This window comes from Setaria italica, chromosome II (assembly GCF_000263155.2).
Source record: "Setaria italica strain Yugu1 chromosome II, Setaria_italica_v2.0, whole genome shotgun sequence".
In the NCBI taxonomy this organism is placed as follows: Eukaryota; Viridiplantae; Streptophyta; class Magnoliopsida; order Poales; family Poaceae; genus Setaria; species Setaria italica.
Genome location: NC_028451.1, coordinates 43,141,408 through 43,165,346, shown reverse-complemented (window position 1 = coordinate 43,165,346; position 23,939 = coordinate 43,141,408). Strand labels below are relative to the sequence as shown.

At 48.9% G+C, this 23,939-nt stretch overlaps 2 protein-coding genes and 1 pseudogene across 2 annotated transcripts; all 3 read left to right on the top strand.

Annotated features, from left to right (window-relative positions):
- The first annotated feature begins 5,081 nt into the window (after positions 1-5,081).
- Positions 5,082-7,679, top strand: LOC101781421 (uncharacterized GPI-anchored protein At4g28100). Its single transcript, XM_004957951.3, has 2 exons — positions 5,082-5,899; positions 7,101-7,679. The coding sequence occupies exons 1-2, from the start codon at positions 5,258-5,260 to the stop codon at positions 7,473-7,475; spliced, it is 1,017 nt and encodes a 338-aa protein (XP_004958008.1). The 5' UTR covers positions 5,082-5,257; the 3' UTR covers positions 7,476-7,679.
- Positions 7,680-14,948: 7,269 nt separating this feature from the next.
- On the top strand, positions 14,949-15,797 carry LOC101779955 (annotated as a pseudogene).
- Positions 15,798-17,797: 2,000 nt separating this feature from the next.
- Positions 17,798-19,503, top strand: LOC101781018 (anthocyanidin 5,3-O-glucosyltransferase). The gene has a single exon (XM_004957950.2). It carries the CDS (start codon positions 17,936-17,938, stop codon positions 19,415-19,417), a length of 1,482 nt encoding a protein of 493 aa, XP_004958007.1. The 5' UTR covers positions 17,798-17,935; the 3' UTR covers positions 19,418-19,503.
- The last annotated feature ends 4,436 nt before the right edge of the window (positions 19,504-23,939 follow it).

Below are 23,939 nucleotides of genomic sequence, written 5' to 3'. Positions count from 1 at the left end.
GTAATAACTTATATATAAAGTATACAACTTATGTGTATTTTGGAAATAGAAACTTTTCTATTATGTGTAGTATGATTTTGTCAATGGACGTGTACCAACTTATGCTGTTCAGTATAGTACCTTCTATGTCTACTAGCACCTTTAACTTATACGTAGTGACTTTGTATCAACTATTAATTAGTATCAGTTTATGTAGAGAATGCGTGACTATCTCCGTGTTGTTACAAACTTCATAGGGATATTGTAACAACTTATGTAGAGTAAATGTCTACGAATAAATTGTATACAACTTAGATACACACTTTAGATAGGTAACAACATTATGCAAAGAAATTCTAACAATTTATGTTGGAAGCTTTACACATAAGTTGATACAGATTTATACATAGGTAGCTACTACACATACAATATAAATTGCTACTTTAAAAACACCACTCCAAAACATATGTTTCATGAATTTGTTTTGTTGATCTTATAGCAAGGAACACAGTAGCGCGAACAGAATTAAAATCAGACATTTTACAAGAAAGTTATTACATCATCAAGAAAGTTATTACATTTCAAGGACCTGTTCGGCTGGACTTATAAGCCGGCTGAAAAGCTGAAACGGCTGATTTGTTGTGAGAGAAAAACACTGTTCGGTGGCTGATAAGCCGAAGCGAACAGGCTGTAAGAAGTGAAACTGAATACGTATACGAGCTACCGGGAGGCGCATCCTAATTTTTTACAGTAGGTTTGGACCGTGTCGTGGGAGTCGCGCGCTCGCGTCAGGTCGCGACCTATCATCGCTTAGACTTTTCCTTTAGGTTTCACGTCGTTTAGTTGAGAATGAGAGAAGAGAAATCAAACTCTGGCCGTGGTTTTGTCGATCGCCGCGATGCTAAACCGCTGGAGACCTTGGGGGATATGCATGTAGGATCCACGGTCTAGCATATTGGAGTATGTCGGGCATACACCCCAGGTCCACGAGTAGGCCTTGGACAGCCCACCAAGGGACGTACTCGGACAAGATCAGAACAAGGATGAGCGTATCCTACTCGGACTAGTCAAGTATGTTTATGGAAAACTACTCGGGCCATTACCGAGTAGAACTCTGTAATAGTATCTGACTAGGACTCAGACTTGTAGACCTGCCCTTCCGTGTATATAAGGGCGGGCAGGGATCCCCCCTCAAGAACCAACACCTCAACACCTTGACACACGAGAACAACTCCGGTTCATCAAATACAAACCAACACACAGGACGTAGGGTATTACGCGATCTAGCGGCCCGAACCTGTCTAAATCGTGTTCCTTGCGTCACCATTGATTCCTTAATTCTCGACGATCCTTACCGCACAAAAGACCACCTAGGGTACCCTTAGACGGGTTGCCGGTCTAAAACACCGACAGCTGCTTCTTTTTTTATCGCAGTGGAGTATGTTTTGGTATCAGCTTACGCTATCGCAGCGGCCGGCACAAATCTTGCCCTCTTGGACTCGCGGTCGGCCAGGAATGGTAGCCTGGACCTGCCAACAGGCAACAGCCAATCCGTCGTCCATCAGGCCATGTGGGCCGGCCTCAACCAGCTCGGTCGACCCTGGCATCAAGCAATGCTTGACGGGGCGGCGGGCCGGCGGCCATTGCTGTCCGCGCAGCGTTCATCTTCGCTGGCCGAATTTCAGGTGCACCGTACCAGTTTCAGAATCAGGAATGATTTCACCGAGGAATTTAGTTGCAGATTTTACACTTTTGAGTACGCACCGTTAAATTTTGTCATGCTGTCCCCTCTTGGGTTCCTCGGCGTTCAATCAAGCTGGAGTGGTCGGTTGCCCTGTTGCTCACGAGTCTCAAGCAACGAAACAGAGCCCTGACGATTCAGGCAATCAGGCATAGGCATACAGGTGCCGTGACTACGGTATTCCGTGCAGTAAGCACGCGTATCCAACACCCGTTGCGGTGGCCACACACACATGACATCCCCTTGGGCCCGGACGGTTGTGCCACACTTTGAGCTGAAAACAGATGCCTACCTCGTCGTCAAATTTCTAGGAGCCCGGGCATCTCGGGCGTCATTCTTGTCACCATCCTCAGCATTCGTCCCCAACCCACACACACCTAAACAAAAATAAACAAGCACCCCCCTTGGCCTTGATCAGGACATTGCTTATTATTCCCATGGCGCTAGAGACAAGTGTTTGCAGCCCCTCGGCAAGGACTAAACAGAGGAGACCACAGGTACCTGACAAACACACACACATGCCCGTGCCCCTCCCTTCCCTGGATTGCAGCTGCAGCCTGACCTCCTGATGGTAATCCCTTTTCTATGTAGGGCTTTGCACCTAAAGGCCATTTTTGCACGGCGATCAACGAGAGATATGGTCCTTGACAGTTGCTCGACGCTAGGGTACTCAGCAAAAGGGTCTGGGAGAGAAGCTGCAAAGCAGAAAGGGCCAGCTCAAGTCTCAAAAAAGGGAAATCCCCACAAGGATTCGTGCTGCTCATCATGTTGCTGCTGTTGGTATCGTCGTAGAAGTCCAAGCAAACGACCTGGCTGCTCTGGCTGTAGCCCGGAGCCGGATGGATGTATTCAAATGTCCCCGGTCCAAATGGCTTTTCTTGTTTCCGAGAAAAGATGAGAAAGCTGCCTGGGATTTTGGCCTGTGTGAGTGCCTGATACTGAGTGGAGTACTGGAGTGGGTGTACGTGGTCCTTGGCGTTGCTGATGCAGGTAAAACCACACGGGTGAGAACAAGGAGCGAAAGGGCAAAATCCTCGAGTCTTCGTGCAGGATGGTGTTTGATCTTTCTTTGTGCAAAAAAGCCAATCTCTCATTCTCTCTACTCTCTCCCATCTTCTCTCTCATGCATGCGCAAGAGCAAGCAAGCACACACAAGTGGGCAGCTTCTGTCGTCAGAACAACTGAGCATGGCAGTGGCAGGCATGCTGACAAAGATGTAAAGAAAGCCCCATTGCTCGCCTCTCGATCAGTTCCGTTCCTCCAAGGCTACTAGCTACCATGGGTCCATGGCTGAGACTGAATCCTGAAGAGAAGAACGGCACTGGGTTCGCGAGCAACGGAGCAAGCAACGGCCAATGGAACTCCCGGGCTGGGGTCGGGAGCAGAGGTGAGCCCCGTGATCCGCCGGTTTGTGCGACGGGACTCGGCAGGGCAGGACCGCAGGACAAGGAGAGGCCGCTTGTCCTCTCGCTCCAGCAGGGAGCCGGCGCCGCGGAGCCCAACGCCCCGCTGCTGCTGGCAATGACATCCATCCGTTCACGTGAAGGGGTTGGTAAGGGCGACGGCCGGGGGACCCAGCCGGAAAAGGGACAACCCCTTTCCCAGTCCGTCTGAACTGTGGACCTGTGACCTACCGGCTCTGGCTCGGCGGCCCGGCTGCCCGGGCTGCGTATCTTTTTCTCCTCTTTGAATCCTGTTCCTCTGAGACATCCCATATTAAACTGCCATTGCCGTAAAGCAAATGCAGGGAGACAGACTGAGGTGGTTTGGGCCATGTTTAGTTACTCCCAACTCCCAACTTTGACACTATGCAAAAAGAAGATTCCCCATCACATCAAACTTGCGGTACATGCATAGAGTACTAAATGTAGATGAAATTAAAAACTAATTGCACAGTTTTGTTGTACTTTGCGAGACGAATCTTTTGAGCCTAATTAGTCAATATTTGGACAATAATTCACAAATACAAACGAAACGCTACAGTGTGCTACAGTGCTGTAACAGTAATTTGGCACCTCCCAAATTCCCCAACTAAACAAGGCCTTGATTAAGTTCATCTAGATCAGGTTGGCAGTATTTGGTGAAAAGGAAGGTGTCCTTTCTGCGATCAAGGTTCCTCCCTCACTGGTTGAGTGTGGGCCGTTGCAGTAGCAGCTGGAACAGGGACGGAATCAAAACCTACTCGCCCCAGGCGCTGAGCACTCTACCTGCAGAGCCACCGTGCTTGTCCTTCCTCCCTACGGTCAGGCCGTGCAGTCACATTAACATTACCGAGTTAAACCCCAGCAAGCATGCGCGTTTCAGCGTTTGACTTGACCCCATGATTCCCGGCTTATGATGTCCTTCAATTCCAAAACAAAATGCTGCTTCCCTGCACAAATTTCACGAGCAGAATCTTAAAAATTCGGTTCGTGCCTGACATCCACAGTTCGATTGGGTATCGATGCCCGTGCTAAACATTTTTGTCTCCAGCCGACAGAGTGTGAGCCCATTTCGCAATTGTTTAGCCGAGGATAGAAATGATTGTACCTGGGCTGTCTAACAACCTGATCGCTGCTCCCCCACCCTGTATTTTTAGCGTACCACTCCTCTGCTAGTCCTCCTGCTTTTCGATCTTGATTTGACCCAACTGTTTGCAGCATCGGATCATCATGACGCGAAAAAGAATGGCTCCAACAGTGATGCTAGTACCACCACACAGCGGCCAATCGGTGTCTCCGCCCAAAAATCACCGCTCGCCGCACGGACCAAATCTGATGGCTAGTCGTTCCCGAGCAACTTCTCGCACTGCCTTCTACGCTTAAATTTCTTTTTCCACTCAGCATTCACCTTTCTTAGCAAGTCTCCGATGAGTTACCACCGAATCATCAAACCGATACTATGTCACTAGTCCTCCACGTCTAATTAGGGCTTTGTAGACACACCGGCTATGGCACTCACCGCTAGTGACGACTGACGACTGCTAGGCAAGCTTGGAAGAACAAACTCCAAGCCAAAACCACTTCTCCAAATTCGAAAAAAATATTCCTTCCCGTACAAGCAAAACATCCACTGATGTGTAATGTGTTCATTTTATTCTTCTTTAGCTGTTATAAGATGGACACCTTCGCCTCTCTCTCTTTATATTTTTTACAGAACACTTAAGTAGACTTAAAAGTATAGATGAACCAAGTGTTTACATAGGGTACAAACTGAGACACTTTTTGAAAGGTTTGATGCCAAGAACTCGACACGGAAATTGGCTCTTAGGTTACACTATTACAGGTACGACGAACTACCAAAGGGTGAAACCATTGTGCATGTAATGTAATTTCTAATGTTACTGTTGCATACTATAAACTTCGCCCTCTCCAACCCCGTAAACCCCTGAACCAAGAGCTCCAACAGACATCCCCTCCCGATCACGGACCCCGGGGTCCGGTCCGGCTCTTTTATACAAGACCCGGTCCCCAGAGCCCACGCTCCCACACACTTCACTTCTTGGCTCTCGCCCACAACCGCCGCCGCCACCTGGTCCACTCCACCTCGCCGGCGGCAATGTCGGCGCACTCGCACCTCGCCGTCGCGCTGCTCCTCGCCCTCCTCGCCGGGTCGGCCTGCGCCTCCGACGTGCCGTCGTTCCCGCTCTCGCAGGCGCAGTCCCCGTCCAACTCCTCGTCCCCGTCCAACGCCTCCTCGCCGCCCTGCCACCTGGACCTCTCGGCCGAGCTCTTCGGCGGCGTGGCCGCGGCGTGCGGCGCGGGGGGCGGGCCAGGCTCGCTCGACCGGGGGCGTTGCTGCCCCGTGCTCGCGGCCTGGCTCTTCGCCGCGCACGCGCGCACCGCGCTGTCCGTGCCCCCGGCGCCCGCGCCCTCGGCGCTCTCCGGCGAGGAGGGGCTCGGGCCCGGCGACGACGGGCCCATGGTGCCCTACGACAACCAGCGGTGCGTCGACGCGCTGGGCGCCGCGCTGGAGAAGCGCGGGGTGGCGCTGCCGTCGCCCAACAGGACGTGCGACACCGTGCTCTGCTTCTGCGGCATCCGGCTCCACCAGATCGGCTCGCTCCGCTGCCCCGCCGCGTTCGCCGTCGGCGCGGCGGCCAAGAACGCGACGCCCACCGCTGCCGTCAAGGACCTGGAGAAGAGCTGCCGCAACGCCTCCTACTCCGGCTGCTCCCGCTGCGTCCAGTCCCTACAAAAGGTGAGCTCCTTTCTTGCTTTGCTAGCTTTTCCTCCCACAAATCCTTTCTTGCTAGCTCTGCAAAAGGTAATGCCATTGCCTTTGCCTTGGTTTACCTTTTCTGTTCTTGTCCCTTCTCTTTTCATTTCCCACGAATCCTTGATTGCTGTATCTTACTTTCTGGGATTCAACTTGTTACATTTCAAGTGCTGTTAATTTCTGGTTATAAAAAAATGTTTATTTGCTAAATTGTGACGCTTCCATAAACCCATTGGCTAATTTCTACTTTGTTATAGGAAAATCTCTTAACGTTTTTTTCCAATTGCTTCGTTCTTGCAAGAACACCAACTTTATAGCATCCATGGGAGGAGATCCCCTTTCGGGCTTTCCCACAAAGCAGCAGCTCCTTTCTGAACACATCATTGTCTAAACTTTCGAATGCCTAAATGGACCAGCCGCTTGTTCTTGAACTGATCACCACTAATCATTTGGTACTTGAAACTAGTACTCAATTGCCCTTTCTTTCTGAAAGCACCGTGGCAAAGGGCAATCTACCATTTACCCTGCCAGCTAATTGCAGGACCATGGCTTAGTACAGTAGTGTTGCGGGGAGATCAGACGACAGACAGCATGGCATGAGCCACATTGTCCGAAGCCTTTTCCAATTATGAATGTTTAGTCGGCTAACCACCGCTGGCGGCGTTTGTGGATAATTGAGCCGAGCTTGTCCTCCACCTGCCTGTCCTGCATCCAGATTGGCATCTGAATCTTGACGAACAGTCATGCGTGCTGTATCTGTAACAACTAACAACCATGCTGCATTAAGGAGACTAAAAAAACTTTTTGACGATGTTCTGTTGCGTGCATTGCTGAAGTCTGCTGTTTTTTTTTTCTTCCAAAGGACGGCGAAAGCTTTTGCTTTGCCGTAACACGTCTGCTGAAATTAAGTGTGCATAATGTGCATGTGCATCGGCGTGAACAGGTTGTTATGCATGGGTAGCATTTACTGAGGGAGTCTGTGCAAGCCAAATCCAACGTTGTGTGCTGGGAGTCTGGAACAGAACCCACCTACTTGGCAACAAAACCTGCATTGCGAGAACGTCCCCTGCATGAACCACATTTACTGCATCTGCGTTTCTTCAGGGTCTTGTTCGAATTCGAATAGAAGGTTCTAACTTGCAGTCTCTGGCTTGTGTGCTTCCTTCATTGCTGGATAATGCAGCTGAAGGGGAACGTGAGCCGCGAGGTCACCGGCGGCGACCGCGCGCGGCGGATGCTGGGGCGGGACTGCCAGCTGATGGGCCTGACGTGGCTGCTGGCCAAGAACAAGACGGCCTACATCCCCACCGTCTCCGCCGTGCTCCGCGCCATGCTCTACACGGCGCACCCGACGGAGTCCGGCAGCGGCGGCGCGGCGCCGCGGTGCAGCCCGGACCAGGAGAACATGCCGCTGGCCGTGGACTCGCTGCAGTTCGAGCACACCGGGAGCACGAGCTCGGCGGTTGCCGCCTCGACGCCGCGGATCCTCCACGTCCTTCTTGGCCTCCTGCTCTGCCTGATGATGATCAGCAGCAGCAGGGATGCTGCGTTCTTGTAAATTCAGAAAGGCAATGCCACTCTGTTGATACACGGTATTCTGTAGGAGTTGTTAGTTACGGCGGAGTAGTAACTTGTTTTGCATAGTGGAGGTTGGCGGGAATGATCGAGTACTATGAACATCTGTAATCTCGGTGCCTTTTAACCTTGGGGTTAATCACTTGTTTCTTCGTTTTGTGAATGAAGTGAACTGCCTTTTGATGAACTTGAGGAACAGTTTGTGGGGGGACGGAACGATGAGCATGAGCTTTTCTGGTTCTTCTGGGGCAACAGTTCACGTGGTAGGTTTACGTGTGGCGCGGCGGGCGTCAGGGTCTGTGCGTCGTCAGTCTGGCTCGACGCTCCCCGCTCGGTCTCCCGATTTCTTCTCTCCGGGCCATAGATTCCTACGCGCGTCCTGTTGCCCGCTTCGTTTTCCCAACTTCCCGCACCAGTCAGTCAGTGACAAAAGGCTGCAGCAGTGGGACAGGCTACAGCGTCGAGGCCCTGTTTTCGCGTGTCGTTCGTGCCAACAGCAAACAGCCCGCGGGCAACACAACTTCTCCCGAAAACAACAACAAGCAAGCAAGAAGGAAGGAGCCTTAACCTTTTAGGGCCCATAGAAGCCCGTGTATGTGAATGCGAGCCCACGTTACCTCTGGGCCACCGAGCGGCAGGGCACGTCAGCAGCCACAAGCCCACGACGCAGCGTGAGCAGGAAGGCACGGCCTGCTGCTCCTATCGCCTCGCTGCTTGCCTGATCCAATCACCCCAATCATGTTCGATCGGGTGTGAATAGGATATCTTGGCGACTTCTTCTACCCTACTAGCATTAGAAATGGGAGGTAGTAGGATAGAACAACTCGCCTGCGTTGCGCGCATTTTTTTCTGCAAACTGAAGTGGAGTAGTCTTTAAAAGAATCTCCAGCAGCTATCATATTGGGAAGAGTTGGAAGAGTTGATAAGGAAAGGGAAAAATTTAGTTTACTCCCCTCATCTATCCACTTTGTCCGCTTAACACCCCGAACAAAGTTTTGGCTCACTTTACTCCCCTAAATTATTTCATTTGGTCCAATCTACCCCTTAATTAGATTTCTCTTTTTTGTTTCTTCGTGTATGAGTTGAATTTTGAGTTTAAATTTTGTGACCATGTACAAAATATGATGCCTTATGTTAGAAAATTATACTAAGAAATTTTCATGGTTATTTTCATAGGTTAGGAATAATTAATACGAAATTGATCTTAGATATACAAAACTGTACGAAAAGTAATTATGAAAAATTCTAATATATTTTTTTAACATGGAGCATCATGTTATAAGTCAACAGATAAAATCTGAAATTAAATTCAATTTGTACGCAAAGAAATAAAAGAGAGAAATCTAATTAGGGGTAGATTGGACCAAATGAAATAGTTTGGGGGAGTAAAGTGAGCCTAAATTTTGCTTAGGGGGTTAAGTGGACAAAGTAAATAAATAAGGAGAGTAAAATAGACTTTTCCATAAGAAAATAACACTCCAGCAGTCTCCCTTTACCTTTTCTGTTTCCCAATAATTATTGGAATAACCCAATAATTCACCCCAAATCTTCTTAAATAAAGGAGTTGTGACTCTCCCAATACGGTAGTTGGATTGGGATGAGATTATTGGGAGACTACAAAAGCAACTCCTCCAATAATAGTGAAAGTGATATTGGGATATCGCTATTAACTAGTTATTGAGAAATATTTATTGAAAACTGATGGAGATGCTTCTATCCAGCTGGAGCCGGCGGTTATAAACTTCAAGCCTGAAGGCTGGTCGGTTCCCCGCTGATTTCTTCTACTGAGAATAAGGATCCCTTCTGATTCCAAGCTGTAATATCACTACTACATTATTCATAAACCGATCAGCTTGACATTTCCCCGAGGGCCAAGACATCCAGATTTAGAAATGCGACGCTATTCTATGCAGAGTTTGAACAGCTAACCATCTTCATGATCACCGGATGAGTGTATTTACACACGCACGAAAATGATCCCATCTAATCCCCGTACGAATGAATAGCTCGGCACAACGACTGCACGCACAATGCAGACGGCACATCGTCAGGGCAGACACTTTGCTCCGGCCGTCTGGCATTTTTGTGGTGTTTGTGTGGAGGTAGTGGGGCGTAAGCGGTAAGCCCCCCTGCACCCGCCGACTGCATGTCTATTTGTTCATGTGCCGTCCATCTGCTGTGATTGTCATATGTATCGTGTTTATTTGTTTTCTCCATGCACGACTCCAATTGTGTTTTCCATTTAATCTTTAGGCCACTGTACAAAGAGTGTCATGTTAGCTTTTCAATAAAACGAACAGTCACTCTCAGTGCATATAGTTTTATTGCACAGTTTCATAAATATGTTGTATCATTTAATTCTTACATTGTATTACGATTAAATGTGTCGTGACATAAAACCATAACATGCTTAGTGCAAGTTTTATTGTGCTTCATGAAGTGGGTTTCTCTCTTCTCCTCTCTCCTCATAATGAGCTTGTCAAATCAGCAATTTTGATGATGTGGCATGAGATTTAATGACCATGAAACCTCATGACACTACCATTGAGACTGGCCTAATATTAGCTACCGGTATATGTCTCCATTAGTCGATACGACGTGTATGACGTGACCATGCATCGAGTAATGTAGGATCCCTCGTGCTCATATTCTTATTATTTGTGCATATTCGATGATCTTCAACACATGGTTGTCTTAGGCTAGTCTTAGTGCACAATTTCATTGTACCATTACGAAGATTAGGAACTAGTAACTGTGCCGATTAAGTTTCATGGGGATGAAACTCTTCTCACATATGATGAAACTCCCCTTCCTCTCTCATCATAAAGACCTTGCCAACTTAGCAAAATTGCTGATGTGGCATGAATTTTAATGTTCATGAAACTACTTATGAAACTTCCACTAAGATTGGCCTTAAGATATTGAATAGGATATGTACGCTACTGCTGAAGGTTTTCCAAACTCACTTTCAAGAATTTCCAGTTACTTTTTTATGTAGCAGTGCCTCGTTTTCATACCAGAATGTCTTTGAGCAAGTGGAGCCAAGGTGGCTACAGGGCTCCAGCTTTAGTTTCTCCTGCGGCTCCAAGTAAAGCCCTACTAAACAGTTTGGTAAAAAACGGCTCCGTCCTTAGAGAGGGACCGGAACCGTTTTACATGGAGAAACCGAAGCTAAAAAAAGTAGCTCCTCCAGCTCCTCCCCATTTTAGGAGGAGCTGTAGCCCTATCAAAGGGGGCTGAAGTGTTCCCATTTTCTAAGCTAAGATGAATTACCCAATCAACCACAAACTCTTCAAAATTAGGCTCCGTTTGAAGATAGAGACTAAAGTTTAGATACTAATCAGGAGTATTAAATATAGGTTAATTATAAAACCAATTGCATAAATGAAGGCTAATTCGCGGAACGAATTTAACCATGATTTGATCATGTGATGCTACAGTAAATATGTTCTAATCATGAATTAATTAGGCTTAATAGATTCATCTCGTAAATTAGCCACGGCTTATGCAATTAGTTTTATAATTAGTTCACGTTTAGTCCTTCTAATTGATATCTAAAATTCGATGTGACCCGAACTAAAAATTAGTCATGATCCAAAAAACTCTTAGCACCCGGGACATGAGGACACTGCCATCGTCACGAATGACCCATTGCTAGAGCACGAGGTAGATTTCCTGTCGCTGTCATTTTAGGGGTCGGTTTATATACCTTTGTGGAAAAGCATAATGGATTAGGCCTTGTTTGGGAGGAGGGTGGTAAAATTTAATCCTGAACTTTAGCCTTTGGAGGTGTTTGGGAGGGGTGCTAAAGTTTAGCACCTGCTATACCAAATGACCCTTTTTACCCCTGCATAGCTGCCCCTCCATGGCCTTCCTCAAGACCCTGAACCCTCTCATACGCAGGAGCACCACCCCGATCTCAAACCCCAAGCCCCTCCTCTTCCTCCACACCTTCATCGCCTCATCCTCCCCAACCACCATCAGCACCGTCGTTGCCTCCCCCGCAGCCACCCCCTTCGCCGGTCGGAGGCGGTAGCAGCGGCGGCAAGGCGAGCGAGACCCCCCGCGTCGCGGCTGGCAGCGGCACCCCGGCGTGGCTTAGGCCCCCTCGGCGGAGGCCACCCGGCTTCACCGCCGCGACCTGCACCTACCCTAGCCCGACGCCGTGCGGAATCCAGGGTCTGCGCGCTGCCCTACCGCGCCTAGGCTCCGGCGGCCGTGGCATCGGCCTCGCGCCGTGCCAGGTGCTGTGGGCCACTGCTGCGACCCCACCTGGATCCGCGACGGATGCTCCTCGGCGGCACTATCCTCGCATCCGGCTGTCATGACCCGCGCTGGCGGCTGCGACGGGGAGGCTAGCGACGGGGGGAGAGAGAGAGACTGAGGGGAGGAGAGAGAGGGGAGGGGGGTAGGGGGGAAAGTGGTCCGGGGGCCACTTTTTAGTCTATTTAGTTCATTTTAGCTACCCCAAGTGACTAAAGGATTAGTGGAGGGTTAAAATTTAGTCCACTAGTTTTAGCTCACCTGTTTGGGAGCACAAGTGACTAAAATGGACTAAAGTGGGGGTGCTAAAGTTTAGCACCCCTCTTCCAAACACCCACTTAATGGGGTAGTTGGAAAGCTGCTGATTTGAACCGAGAGGTTTAGGTTTCCCTCTTGATAATTGGAATCAGGAAGACATTGAGCAGGGACACGAGGACACTGCCATCGTCACGAATGACCCATTGCTGGAGCACGAGGTGGATTTCCTGTCACTGTCATTTTAGGGGTGGGTCTATATATCTTTGTGGAAAAGCATGATGGATTAAATGGGGTAGTTGGAAAGCTGTTGATTTGAACCGAGAGGTTTAGGTTTCCCTCTTGATAATTGGAATCAGAAGACATTGAGCAGGCCATTAGCTACTTTGCACGCCTAAATTCTTGGGAACGTGACCTGCTCGGCTGCTCATCGGCCTCGTTTAATTGTCAAAGCTCGAGTAGTGGGCCTTGAATCTGTCCCTGAGTTTATTGCCTTCACCGATGGAGATGAGTTTCATGTTCAACATTGGATCAATTATCCAGCACCGTTTGCTTGGGGGGTAAAACTGGTGATGAGTATCCCAAATCAGGACTTGTGTCTCTGTGTTTTTTTAAGAAATCTACGTTGCTTAGATTAACTAAAACTAGGATCTTAACATTTAGAACATAAACATATCTTAGTAAATAAGTTGAGTAATCAACCGGTGGCAACGTTGTGCGACGACCCGACCATCTCATTTGGTGCAGTGGCCGGTGAAGGGGACGCCGGTGTTGGGGTAATGCGTAGGAGGTCCCGTTGACCTTCGGGTCTCCACCTCATCTGTCCGGGGACAAAGATGGTGAAGCGGCAGTGGCCTTCAGATGGCTCCAGCACCGCTAGTGAATCGGGGTGGCGATGTAGGATGGCGTGTGTGGGTTTAGCGTGTGCTGGACTATCTCAAAACTAGCCGAGCCACCATGGTGAAAATGATCAATAGTTATTAAATAGCTAACTGTATACAGGATACGTTGGCTGCGGGTATCATAGCATAATGTTGTGAATTTATGGTGTTTATGAGTGGATCGAGTATTATTTACCACCTGAAAAACTCTTAGAATTTCTGGTTGAAGTAGCTATCGTTGCATTTTCAGTCTTAGAATCATTGTGCTATCTTTGATGGTAGTATTGGCATTTTCGTTTCAGGTCAAGGGCATTCAGATGTATCACCGGCCGGTACGCCATTGATCTCAGCTCACGTTGGACATTGTCTTTCACTACTGGGGTACTTCCATCCTCGTGAATGTAATTAAATTAGGCACAATGAAGAACATTTGGAACTATGATTCATTACAATTAGTCTACATCTGCTGCTAGGACATGTGGTTTGCATGTAATCATTTTGTACATTTTATTTATCTCTAGAAATTACTTTTTCTAGTATATTTGGTCAGCTCAATGTGACATTTTATTTATCTCTAGAATTACTTCGATGCTGGACTAGGGACATAGAGTTCTATCGTAGGCTAAGCAAGCTGTGGTGGATTGTACTCATGTCCAGCGATGGCAACTGCAAGCATGGAATTGTGAGATTGATGTACGCAGAGCCTTCTGCATGCTTTTCTTATGCTCATGTAGTTTGTACTGGTCATATCATTTTAATTTGACAGTTTACAATAAGAGATCAAGCATGCCATCCAAATATTGAGGTCAGATCTTCGTAGTATAGGAAAAAAATGGTTCTTATATTTTTGTTACTCTTTGCCCATTCCAACTTCTCTACCATATTGTTTTATAGCTTCTTATATTTTTGTTACTCTTTGCCCATTCCAACTTCTCTACCATATTATTTTATAGCTTCTGTTTGTGAGTACAACCTCTAATTAAATAGACCTATAACAGTGGAATGAACGTAAGGATTATATTGAGAACAGGGCAAACCTGCTCTGCCATATTCTACTATTGTTTCACTGATGCAATAAGCAGATGCATACCGACAAAAGTTTGTGAATTTCAAAATTTCTTTGTTCCATTTCTTAATACTTGTTTCTAACCCATCCTCATGACCCCATTAATAATGGTCAATAAATGGATGGCATGCTCTAATAAGGGTATTTTGGAATTTCAGGCTTGGATATTCCATCTTTGTATGCATCTTTAAATTTCAGAACTGAATCATGAGAAGTGATCGTGGTGTAGGTCAATGCTGGATGTCCTCATAACAAGCTCCTACATCGTTGGTCAGCGACTTTCCCATCGTTGAAGAACTGCACCCCTCTGCCATTTGGACTCCACACTATTGTCTGACCTGCCGTCTTATCTTTATCTGAACCCCAGCATTTAAGGCATGCATCTGCCATTCCAAATCTCCTCAGTTTTTGTTGGTAGTTTATCCTTTTCAAAAAAACTGTTCTAAATCATGTGCTGCATGTTAAATTAATCCCTTTAGTAGTGAGGCTGGAGCTACAACTTGTATACATATATTGTCTACTGCATTTGCAGAAGAACTGCACTCAATTAATTTGCAAGTTATTTAGTGTTTCTATGTATTCCCGGTTTTGTGCATATCAGATTCCTTACAGGATCTACATTATATGGAGCATCTTTTTCATTCATATCTATCTGTCAGTATGTTCATGTATTTAATTAGTTTTGTGCAAGGAGCATGACTGTACAGTAGTTTTGGCTATCAGGTTTTTATGGAGCAAACCCTCATCTACAGTTCTTCTATAACCAGGTGCATGCAAGTGTCAGAGGCTTCTACTCGGTGGTTTTATAACTGTGTGTGTGTCTATATATATACACACACACACTCATGTATATATATACTCTCCCTATATATATATATACACTCATGTGAAATGGATTTCTATCTGTATATTCACCTGCGCACAGGATGAAGATGAAGCAGAAGTAGACGAGGTGAACGAAGAACAGGGTCAGGAATAGAACACAGTAAGAATGCAAGGAACAGAGGAAGCTTTCAGGCTGTTACGACAGGACGAGCATTCGATCCTCCGCAGTTACGAATACAGAGGTAAATTTCGATGGATGTGCGAACAAAGTGTGCTGTTCCTTCTTGATCGACGAGTGATCGACTCAGCAGTTACGAATTGGGAGGCTAAATTGTGTGTTCTCGAATCTTTGCAGTGCCCACTGTTGAATCGGCGACGAGGGCGCTGGAGCTGCTCGCGCTCGGCCTGCTGGCTGCTGCCCGACGTGAACATGATCATCACGGACTACTGGATGCCCGGGATGACCGGGTACGAGCTCCTCAAGCACGTCAAGGAGTCGTCCAAGCTCAAGGAGATCCCGGTGGTGATCATGTCGTCGGAGAACGTGCCCAACCGGATCACCCGGTGCCTGGAGGAGGGCGCCGAGGACTTCCTCCTCAAGCCCGTCCGCCCCTCCGACGTGTCCCGGCTCTGCAGCCGGATCAGATAATCGCCCGGCATCTGCAGGGACTGATTACTCTTAGGGAAAAAAACCATTTTTTGTTTTTCTTTTCCCCATTTTTTGGACATAGATCCGCCGCCGCCGCTGCCTCAAACAAGAAGCTAACATTTGGGGGCAAGGAAGATTAGCTAGGTTAGGAATGGGGGAGCGAGCAGAGCATATGCTTGCTTGCTCCCTCGTGTGATCCGCTCGCTGCTGCAAAAGATGCCAAGCAAAAATGGAACAGAGTTCTTCTGAATATGTTGTTCAGAGACCAACCTGTTGAAATTTTTTTTTGGCATCAGGGCAAACCTGTTAACCTTTCCAAGATCAGAGAGCTTTTGACAGACCACTTCCAGGATTAGCAGTTACTAATTCTGTTCACATCCCATTTGTTAATTCACATGGCGATCACGGTTCATCCACGATCTGTCCATGATTGATACCCCCAAGAAATGATTGGTTGTTTCCTAATCAACTGGGCCCTGCCATGATTTGCACGCATGCCATGCGCCAGTATTATTGCATCCATTAGCACGATCTCCTTGCGCTAGCTGTGGGGGAAATCAAATTTGGAAAGAGACTGTTATTCCTGTTCGTGCTTGTGCGTATCTTATCGGCAAAGTACTATACAATACAACCGTTCTTGGCTGGCTGTCGTAGGTGAGCTGTTGCTGTATGCGGTGTGTAAAAATTAAAGAAATGAAAAAAGTCCAAGGGTAGGAGGAGAGGATATGATAGTAAAGACAGTGGAAGGATCTCTTCAAAGATTCGCTTACCTGGAAGCGGATTCTGCAAAAGGGGGCGGTGCGAGCCTGCGAGGGAGCGCTCGCGCGCGGCTCGCGGGAATGGCTCGGGTATTCCGTACCCAGGGTACCGTACATGGTTTATTGAACTACATTAGTAGCCTCCCTGTACGCCATTACGTTCTGCTTGATGGTACCGGTTAGTTGATCCATAGTCATGGCCTTATTTTGATAGACTCTCATGCATCTCTCCTTCCGGAGGTTCCAGGCTGCGTATATAATCACTAGCAGGACAAATCAGTTTACTAGGATTGACACATCAGCTTGACAAGTCATCCCCTTCGCTCGGCCGAGTGGACGTCAGGCTAGCGATGGGCGAGCTACAGTCCGACGCTGCTGAGGGCGAGCCTGAACAGGAGCAGCCGCTCCCTGCTCTCCTCAACCGTGGCGCGCGCGTCGTCGTCGAGCGTCCCGACGTCGCAGCGCTCCTGCAGGTAACGCCTCGCACGACCAGAGCATGAACCTGCCGCGGCGGCAGAAGTGCTCCCTGACGAGCTCCTCGAACCCCGCCGGCGGCCACCGTAGCAGGTGGAGCATGGTCCGGAGCATGAGGAGGAGCAGACATAGGAATTGAAGAGCGGGGCGAGCCGCCGACGGCACGGGCACTGCAAGGCGGCACGTGGGGCTGGTTGCCGGTTCTCGGGAACGGAAAGAACTGCGGCGCTCGAGAGCGGACGGAGAGAACGCGCTGGCAGAGTCTGCGTTTGCCGGTCAAATTCGACATCCATAGCGAGTCTCTCATCGATTCCTTCCTCTGGCATATTCTTCATTACCAATAGAATCCATTTGACTCGTGGTAATCGACAGCGACGCAGGGTCTAGTTCCACGTGGGGGTACGTGCTACTGGGAGTATGGGCACTGCGCCGGCACCCGGCAGGCTTAGCAAGGCTAGGTGGCTACATGGTCGAGGGCTGCTTGCGGCGTGGAGGGGAGGCGGAGCTGGGTGCCGGCGAAACCAAAGAATCACGGGAGGGCACATGCGAGAAGTTGGATTAGCAGGGGAGGGGGCTGCTGACGGGTCGTTCCTAGTCAGCAAAACCAAACAGAAAATTCTCCATGTCAGCAAATCTGGTTTTCAGGATATTGGAAAAAGATATTGGAACATGCTCATTAAGTAGTTATTAGAAAAAAAAATTATTGAGCTTAAGATACTCGAGAATGAGATTATCTCCGTTCCAGTCACTCAACGAGTAACTTGATACCGTACCTGGTTTCCGGTGACAAAGGAAATGGGGCTTGATTTATTAGAAAAATTTAGTAATGACCGATGCTTTGCTTCCTCAATTAATACAGATTCGTTGGACTTGAATCTATTTGAGTACTGGTTGGTACAGATACTCCCTTGTGAAACATGTTCAACGCCTCTTCAAATCTGAACTTTGATGTATACCCGGCATTTTTTTCGATGTTCACTTTAGCTTATCAGCCGGCTTATCAGCCACCGAACAATATTTTTCTCTCACAACAAATCAGCCGTTTCAACTTTTTAGTTGGCTTATAAGTCTAGCCGAACTGTCACTATTTTTAATTAGCTATCCACACTTAGCATTCCATCGGCTCTCTCTCATATATATCTTCACTCCAACGTCGACGCGAAATCAACACCCTTCTCCCCGAAAGCAAGAGCTCGGGCTGGCCACGAGTTCTACTGCAAAGATAGAGCCGATTAGCATCCAGCACCACGAAGCAGGCAGAGAATCAAAGCCATGAACATGAAGAAGACAATCGTCCTGTACCCCGGCGTCTTCGTCAGCCACTTCGTCCCCATGATGCAGCTCGCCGACGTCCTCCTCGAGGAGGGCTACGCCGTCACGGCGGCGCTCATCGACCTCACCCTGGACCACGACGACGCCCTGGCAGCCGCCGTCGACCGCGTCGCCGCCGCCAAGCCGTCGTTGGCCATCCACAGGCTCCCCCGCATCCAGAACCCTCCCGCCGTCGCAGACTACGGCGAACCGCTCCTCTGGTACTTCGACATCATCAGGCGCTACAACGAACGCCTCCGCGAGTTCATCTCCTCCCTGCCTCCTCGGAGCGTCCATGCCGTGGTCATCGACTCGCCTTCTGCCGATGCGCTCGACGTCGCCAGGGAGCTCGGGGTCCCGGCCTACACCTTCTACGGCGTCAACGCATCCACGGTCGCCGTGTTCCTCCAGCTCCCCTGGTTCCGCGCGGAAGGCCAGCCCAGCTTCAAGGAGCTCGGAGACGCCCCTCTCGAGTTCCACGGCGTCCCTCCCATGCCGGCGTCGTACCTATTGCGCGAAACGCTCCTGGACCCGGAGACCGAGATATACAAGCAGATGATGAACTTGATGCGCCGGAACACGGAGCCCGATGGCATCCTGGTGAACACGTTCGCGTCGCTGGAACCTCGGGCTACGGGGGCTCTCCGGGACCCGCGGATTCTTCTTCCCGGCGGAGAGTGCAGGGTGCCTCCGGTGTACTGCGTCGGGCCACTGGTCGCCTCTGGCGCCGCCGGCGCCGAGGCAGAAGACAAGCACGAGTGCCTCGCGTGGCTCGACGCGCAGCCAGAGCGCAGCGTCGTGTTCCTCTGTTTCGGGAGCACCGGCGCCGCCACCCACTCGGAGGAGCAGCTCAGGGAGATCGCCGCCGGCCTGCGGAACTCCGGCCACCGTTTCCTCTGGGTGGTGCGCGCCCCTGTGAGCGGCGACACGCCGAGGCTGTTCGAGTCCGGCGCCGACGCGGACCTCGAGGCCCTCCTTCCCGACGGGTTCCTGGAGAGCACCAAGGGCCGGGGCCTCGTCGTCAAGCACTGGGCGCCGCAGGTGGAGGTGCTCCGCCACCGGGCGACGGGCGCGTTCTTGACGCACTGCGGGTGGAACTCGGTGCTGGAGGGGATCACCGCCGGCGTGCCGATGCTCTGCTGGCCGATGTACGCGGAGCAGAGGATGAACAAGGTGTTCATGGTGGAGGAGGGCAGGGTCGGCGTGGAGATGGCTGGGTGGGAGCAGGGAATGGTCACGGCTGGGGAGGTGGAGGCCAAGGTCAGGCTGGTGATGGAGTCCGAGGAAGGGGAGCGGCTCAGGGCGCGAGTGGCGGCGCACAGGGATGCCGCGGCCGTCGCCTGCAAGGCCGGCGGCTCGTCGCGCGCGGCGTTTGGCCAGTTCTTGTCGGACGGGAGAAGACGTGCTTCACGCATCGCTGACTCCATTGTGATGCATAATTGAGATGAAATTGAAACGCTTTTGCCTGTACGCTGTGGTAGCTTATTATAGATTGTTATTGAATGAACATTGCGATACAACATGTTATGAACGACGTATGGAAATATGAAGTAAAGAATCAAGCCACAGAGGAGACACACGATTTAACGTGGAAAACCCCTTCAATATGAAGGGGAAAAACCACGGGTACCAGCCAGCAACAATCTCACTATCTCAGGAGTTTTGGGTTACACGCCTATGGCGGCTTACAAGAGAATCAAGTCTCCACGAAACCCTAGCAAGGGTGTATATGCTGTACCGTACAAAACATTCTATGGAGTCTCCGGCGATGGGCCTCCGCTCCGTCAGAAGCCCGGCCTATATCCTGGAGTGAATTTGGAACAACTCCAACAAAATATTCTATGGTACTCCCCACAGAACAGGAATTCCGTCTCTGCTGCACATAATCTTGCTTTGCTGTCTGGTATAGGTGAGCGATGAATCCGAGCAATCTTCACTCCAGAACGCTTAGGCGAGTCTTCTTTGCATTAGTGACCTTGCGCCACTGACTTATGGGCCCATCTTCTGAACTCACCTACTAAGACGGGCTAGCTATACAGTAATTCTTCGATAGGAATTAATCCCATGCCAATCGACAGATCAGAGCGGCTGGGCGGGACCGTCGGCCCGCGAGCTGAAATTTCGGCCCTTCGAGCACACTGCAGCCCACGCCTGCATCGATATGGAATTGGGCCCGCTCGGTCAGCCCACGCCTGCAGTCGGACGAGCGCGCGCCAGGCGGCAAAGCAACGCCGGCCTTGCCCTGGCCGGTGGGTGCAACAAAGCAACAACAACTGTGGGCCACCCAAGCTGCTGTGGACTGCAATCCTACGAGCTGACATTTTCTCTCATAGTCTCATTTGCATTTTGCGTGTGACGTGTCTCTCCCATCCTATCTGCAAAATTGGCATGTGATATGTTCAATTCAGTGGTTTTGACGAGATATTCATTATGCAATCTAATTTGGAGTTTAGAGTCGTTTATATTGATTCTCTTTTAGATCTAACTTTGTGTCAATTTGCACTAACTGCATATACTGTAACAGCCCAAAATTCAAACAGAAATGAAATTAAGATAAATAAATAAATAAAATTTTCTTTGGCTTTTATTTGTTCTTCTCATGTTTTATGCATTAACAACCCTCTTTGAGCATGTTTAAAATGTTGTTAAAAAATAAGTAATACAATAAATCTTCAAACTTTGCTACAAAAGTTCTAAGTCATCAAAGTAATTTTTGGTGAATTTCTTGGAATTTTTGGAGAAGGTTTAAATAAATAGAATTACGTTTGAACTTCTGAAATCCAAATCAAATACGAAATCTTTTTCTAAACTAAATCTCATTCTGGACAATACCTGCTGCGGCCCATCTTTTTCATTCAGGCCCAACTTTGTCCTCACCATAATCTGAATGTGGGTCTCGCGGTTCCGCTCGTCATCCTCTTACCACGCTCAGCCCGCAAGTGAGCCGGACCCTTCTCTTCCCTTTCTTCCTCCTTTACTGCCTTGCGCAGGAATCGTGCGCACGTCACGGAAGACGAAGTGCCGAGCGCCGCTGCCATCCAAGCCACCTGACCACGCCGCCCGCGCGAAGGACACCGTTGCTGCGCCGCTGTCATGGATGGATGATGATGCATTCTCACCAAACTCGAGGCATCTGACCGAGCTAAAAGTCGTGGCTCGTGCTTATATTCATCCTGTCCACCCCACCTCTGTCTCCCCTATCCCTTCTCTCTCTGTCGGCAAGTAAATAATCAGCAGCAGTAGCACGAGAGCACCACCAGCTCCTCCTTGCCTGCTACCAAGTACCAACCCTTCACTCGATCTCTCCCTCTGCTCTTTTCTCCCACGCGAGATGCATGTCAGCAGCTATCCACTCACTTGCCCACTACTCCTCCAAATCCAAGCACGTCTCTGTCTCTCTCCTCTTAATCTCCTTCGGCAAGCAAATTGGAGCAGCAAGCCGTGTCGCGGCCGTGGGACACCACGTCACCATCACGCTAGCGAGCACCGACCGCACAAGCACGTAGCTTGGCCGCTGCACACGCCCGGCCGCATGCTGCGGCGATCCTGGCCCCGTCATGGCCTTGATGCGAGCGTACCGAACCGCCGGCCGTTTCCATGGCACGGCCAAGCCGGCACGCACACGGCCACGTGCGCTTCCTTGTCACGGCCGGCGCCGCGTGCGCACGTACTCGCACTCAGGCACGCGTTCGAACGCGTGACACGGCAACGGGCTGGCCACGAGCTTGCTCGACCGGCCGGGCTCCCAGCCGCCGCACTACGCCACCACAGCCGTCTCCCGCCGCGAGCGCCCAGCCGCGTGCGTAGTACGCTCTGCCTCGCGCAGTGCCCGCCCGCTCCACCACGCAGCCTTGCGTCGCTGGCCGTCCCGTGCTCAGCCCGCGTGGCACCGCCAGCCCAAGCTGCCCCGCGCACTCGCGGTGCTCTGCTCAGTTTAAAGGGCAGTGACATCATGCTGACTTAAGCATGACGTCACCTGACCCATTTTCCTGTTGGAAAATAAAAAGAGAAATACATGAAGAATGCATGTCATGCCAATGAAATAGAACCTATTCATGTGAGTTTACGGTGCAAAAATAAATGACGAAAATGATGGAAAAATCGAAGTTAATCCGAACAGTTCTGTTTTTTTAATCTCATATCGAAACTTCAAACTTGTATATCTCACTCATATGAACTCCAAATAACTCGATTCTTTCTGCTAAGATGTTCTAAAATCATGCTCTATCATCTGATGGTGTTTATTCGGTTCTTCATTGCTGTTTATTTGGTTGTTTTGCATGTACCTTGCATTCGTCCGATTCGAGCAGACGACGAGACGTTCATAGCTGTGCCGGATGCCTAGCGAGGCTCTGACCTGATACTCGAGAACATGAATGATCAGCAACAAGGCAAGCACCCCCTTGATCATCTTTGCTCCTATTTAAATGCCTAAGCCTGTGATTTACATGCATGCGACGATGATTTTATGAGTCCAAATGTCATTTTGTATCGGGTAGACACGCTACTTTAATACATATACCTGCCTTGTTATTTTAAACCTTTTATACCTTGTCGCCGTAAGGCTATGGGTTATTCGTTCAGTTCGGTGTCATATGCTTAGTTTGCTTAGAGCTAATACGCGGTCACTTAAATAGCATCACTTGGGAGGGATGATTTGAAAGATAAATATGGTTTATATTTGAAAAAATAAAAACTCTATGGTAGATGCGGGTGATAATATGGTCTAGAGGTCATGATGATATGAGGATAAAGAAAGATGGATGATAAAATGAATGGTGGATATGACTTGGTCCTATATGCGTTTTCGGCGCATTTTAGGGATTCTCACCCGTGTCAAATTAAGGACCGGAAATTGGCATCTTCTAGTCGAAGTGTTATAGTACAACCACATGTGCTTAATGGGTACGGCCTTAGCTTACTAAGTCAGTTGGCTCCGAGGTGATGTTACCGCCCGAGTGCACGAGATGCTCAACGGTGTCGGGGTAGCTAACCCGGGCAAATGTATGGAGGTGCTTCTATAGTCTGTTGTGTAGCATTATGACGGGTCCGACTGATGTAACAACTCTGTCATGCTCACTTGCCGGCACATCTCGGAAATGTGTCAATTTGCGATGGCATCAAAGTGGAGCATGTCGTGTGGGTAAAGTGTACAAACTCTGCAGAGCGTTAAAGACTATTCGAATAGCCGTGCTCACAGTCATGAGCAACTTGGACTAGCCGCCGGTTATAGAGTTTTGGTTTTGAAAACCTGGATAAGGGTTATATGATATCACATGCACCGATTCAAATGTTTCGGACCGATATAGCTGGTCAGAGGACCTAATGCGGTATGGGAAATGGTGAGTCATGATTGGTAATGCCATTCTATTTTAAATATACTAAACTAATTTATTAAATATACGTAAAATGATGAATTTAAATAAAATGCAGCATGAACCTGTCAGCCTTCCTTGTTTACCTTATGATAGGATTTTTCTATACACTCTAAGTCTTGTGAGTACAAAATTGAACTCACCCTTATTGCTTAAATTAAAAATCCAGAGTTTGAAGGAGAATCGTCTCTGTTCAGTTCCGTGCCGAAGGATGTGGGTTTTGCAACGTTGGTTCTTTCTAGGACTAACTCCCAGTCAGTTGTGGGATGGTGAGGCACACTACTGTAGGATGGAAGTCCTGTATTTCTATTTACTTTGGTTGTAGATTATATTTTAGCTCTGATTAAATTTTAATTTTACTAACAAATTTTTGTGTGCAATTGTGATACCAGTGCTATTGTGCGTACTTGTGAACTGATCATGGGACAAGTACAGTAAGCACAACAGGAACTTGAGTATTTCATACCTGGGGTCCTGACATATACTCTGTTAATTGTTATTTTATATGTATTTCGAGCATATTGTCTACATGTAGGGATCAACAGTCCTAGAATTTATTAGTATAAAAGAAATAATGCATAGAATTGTGT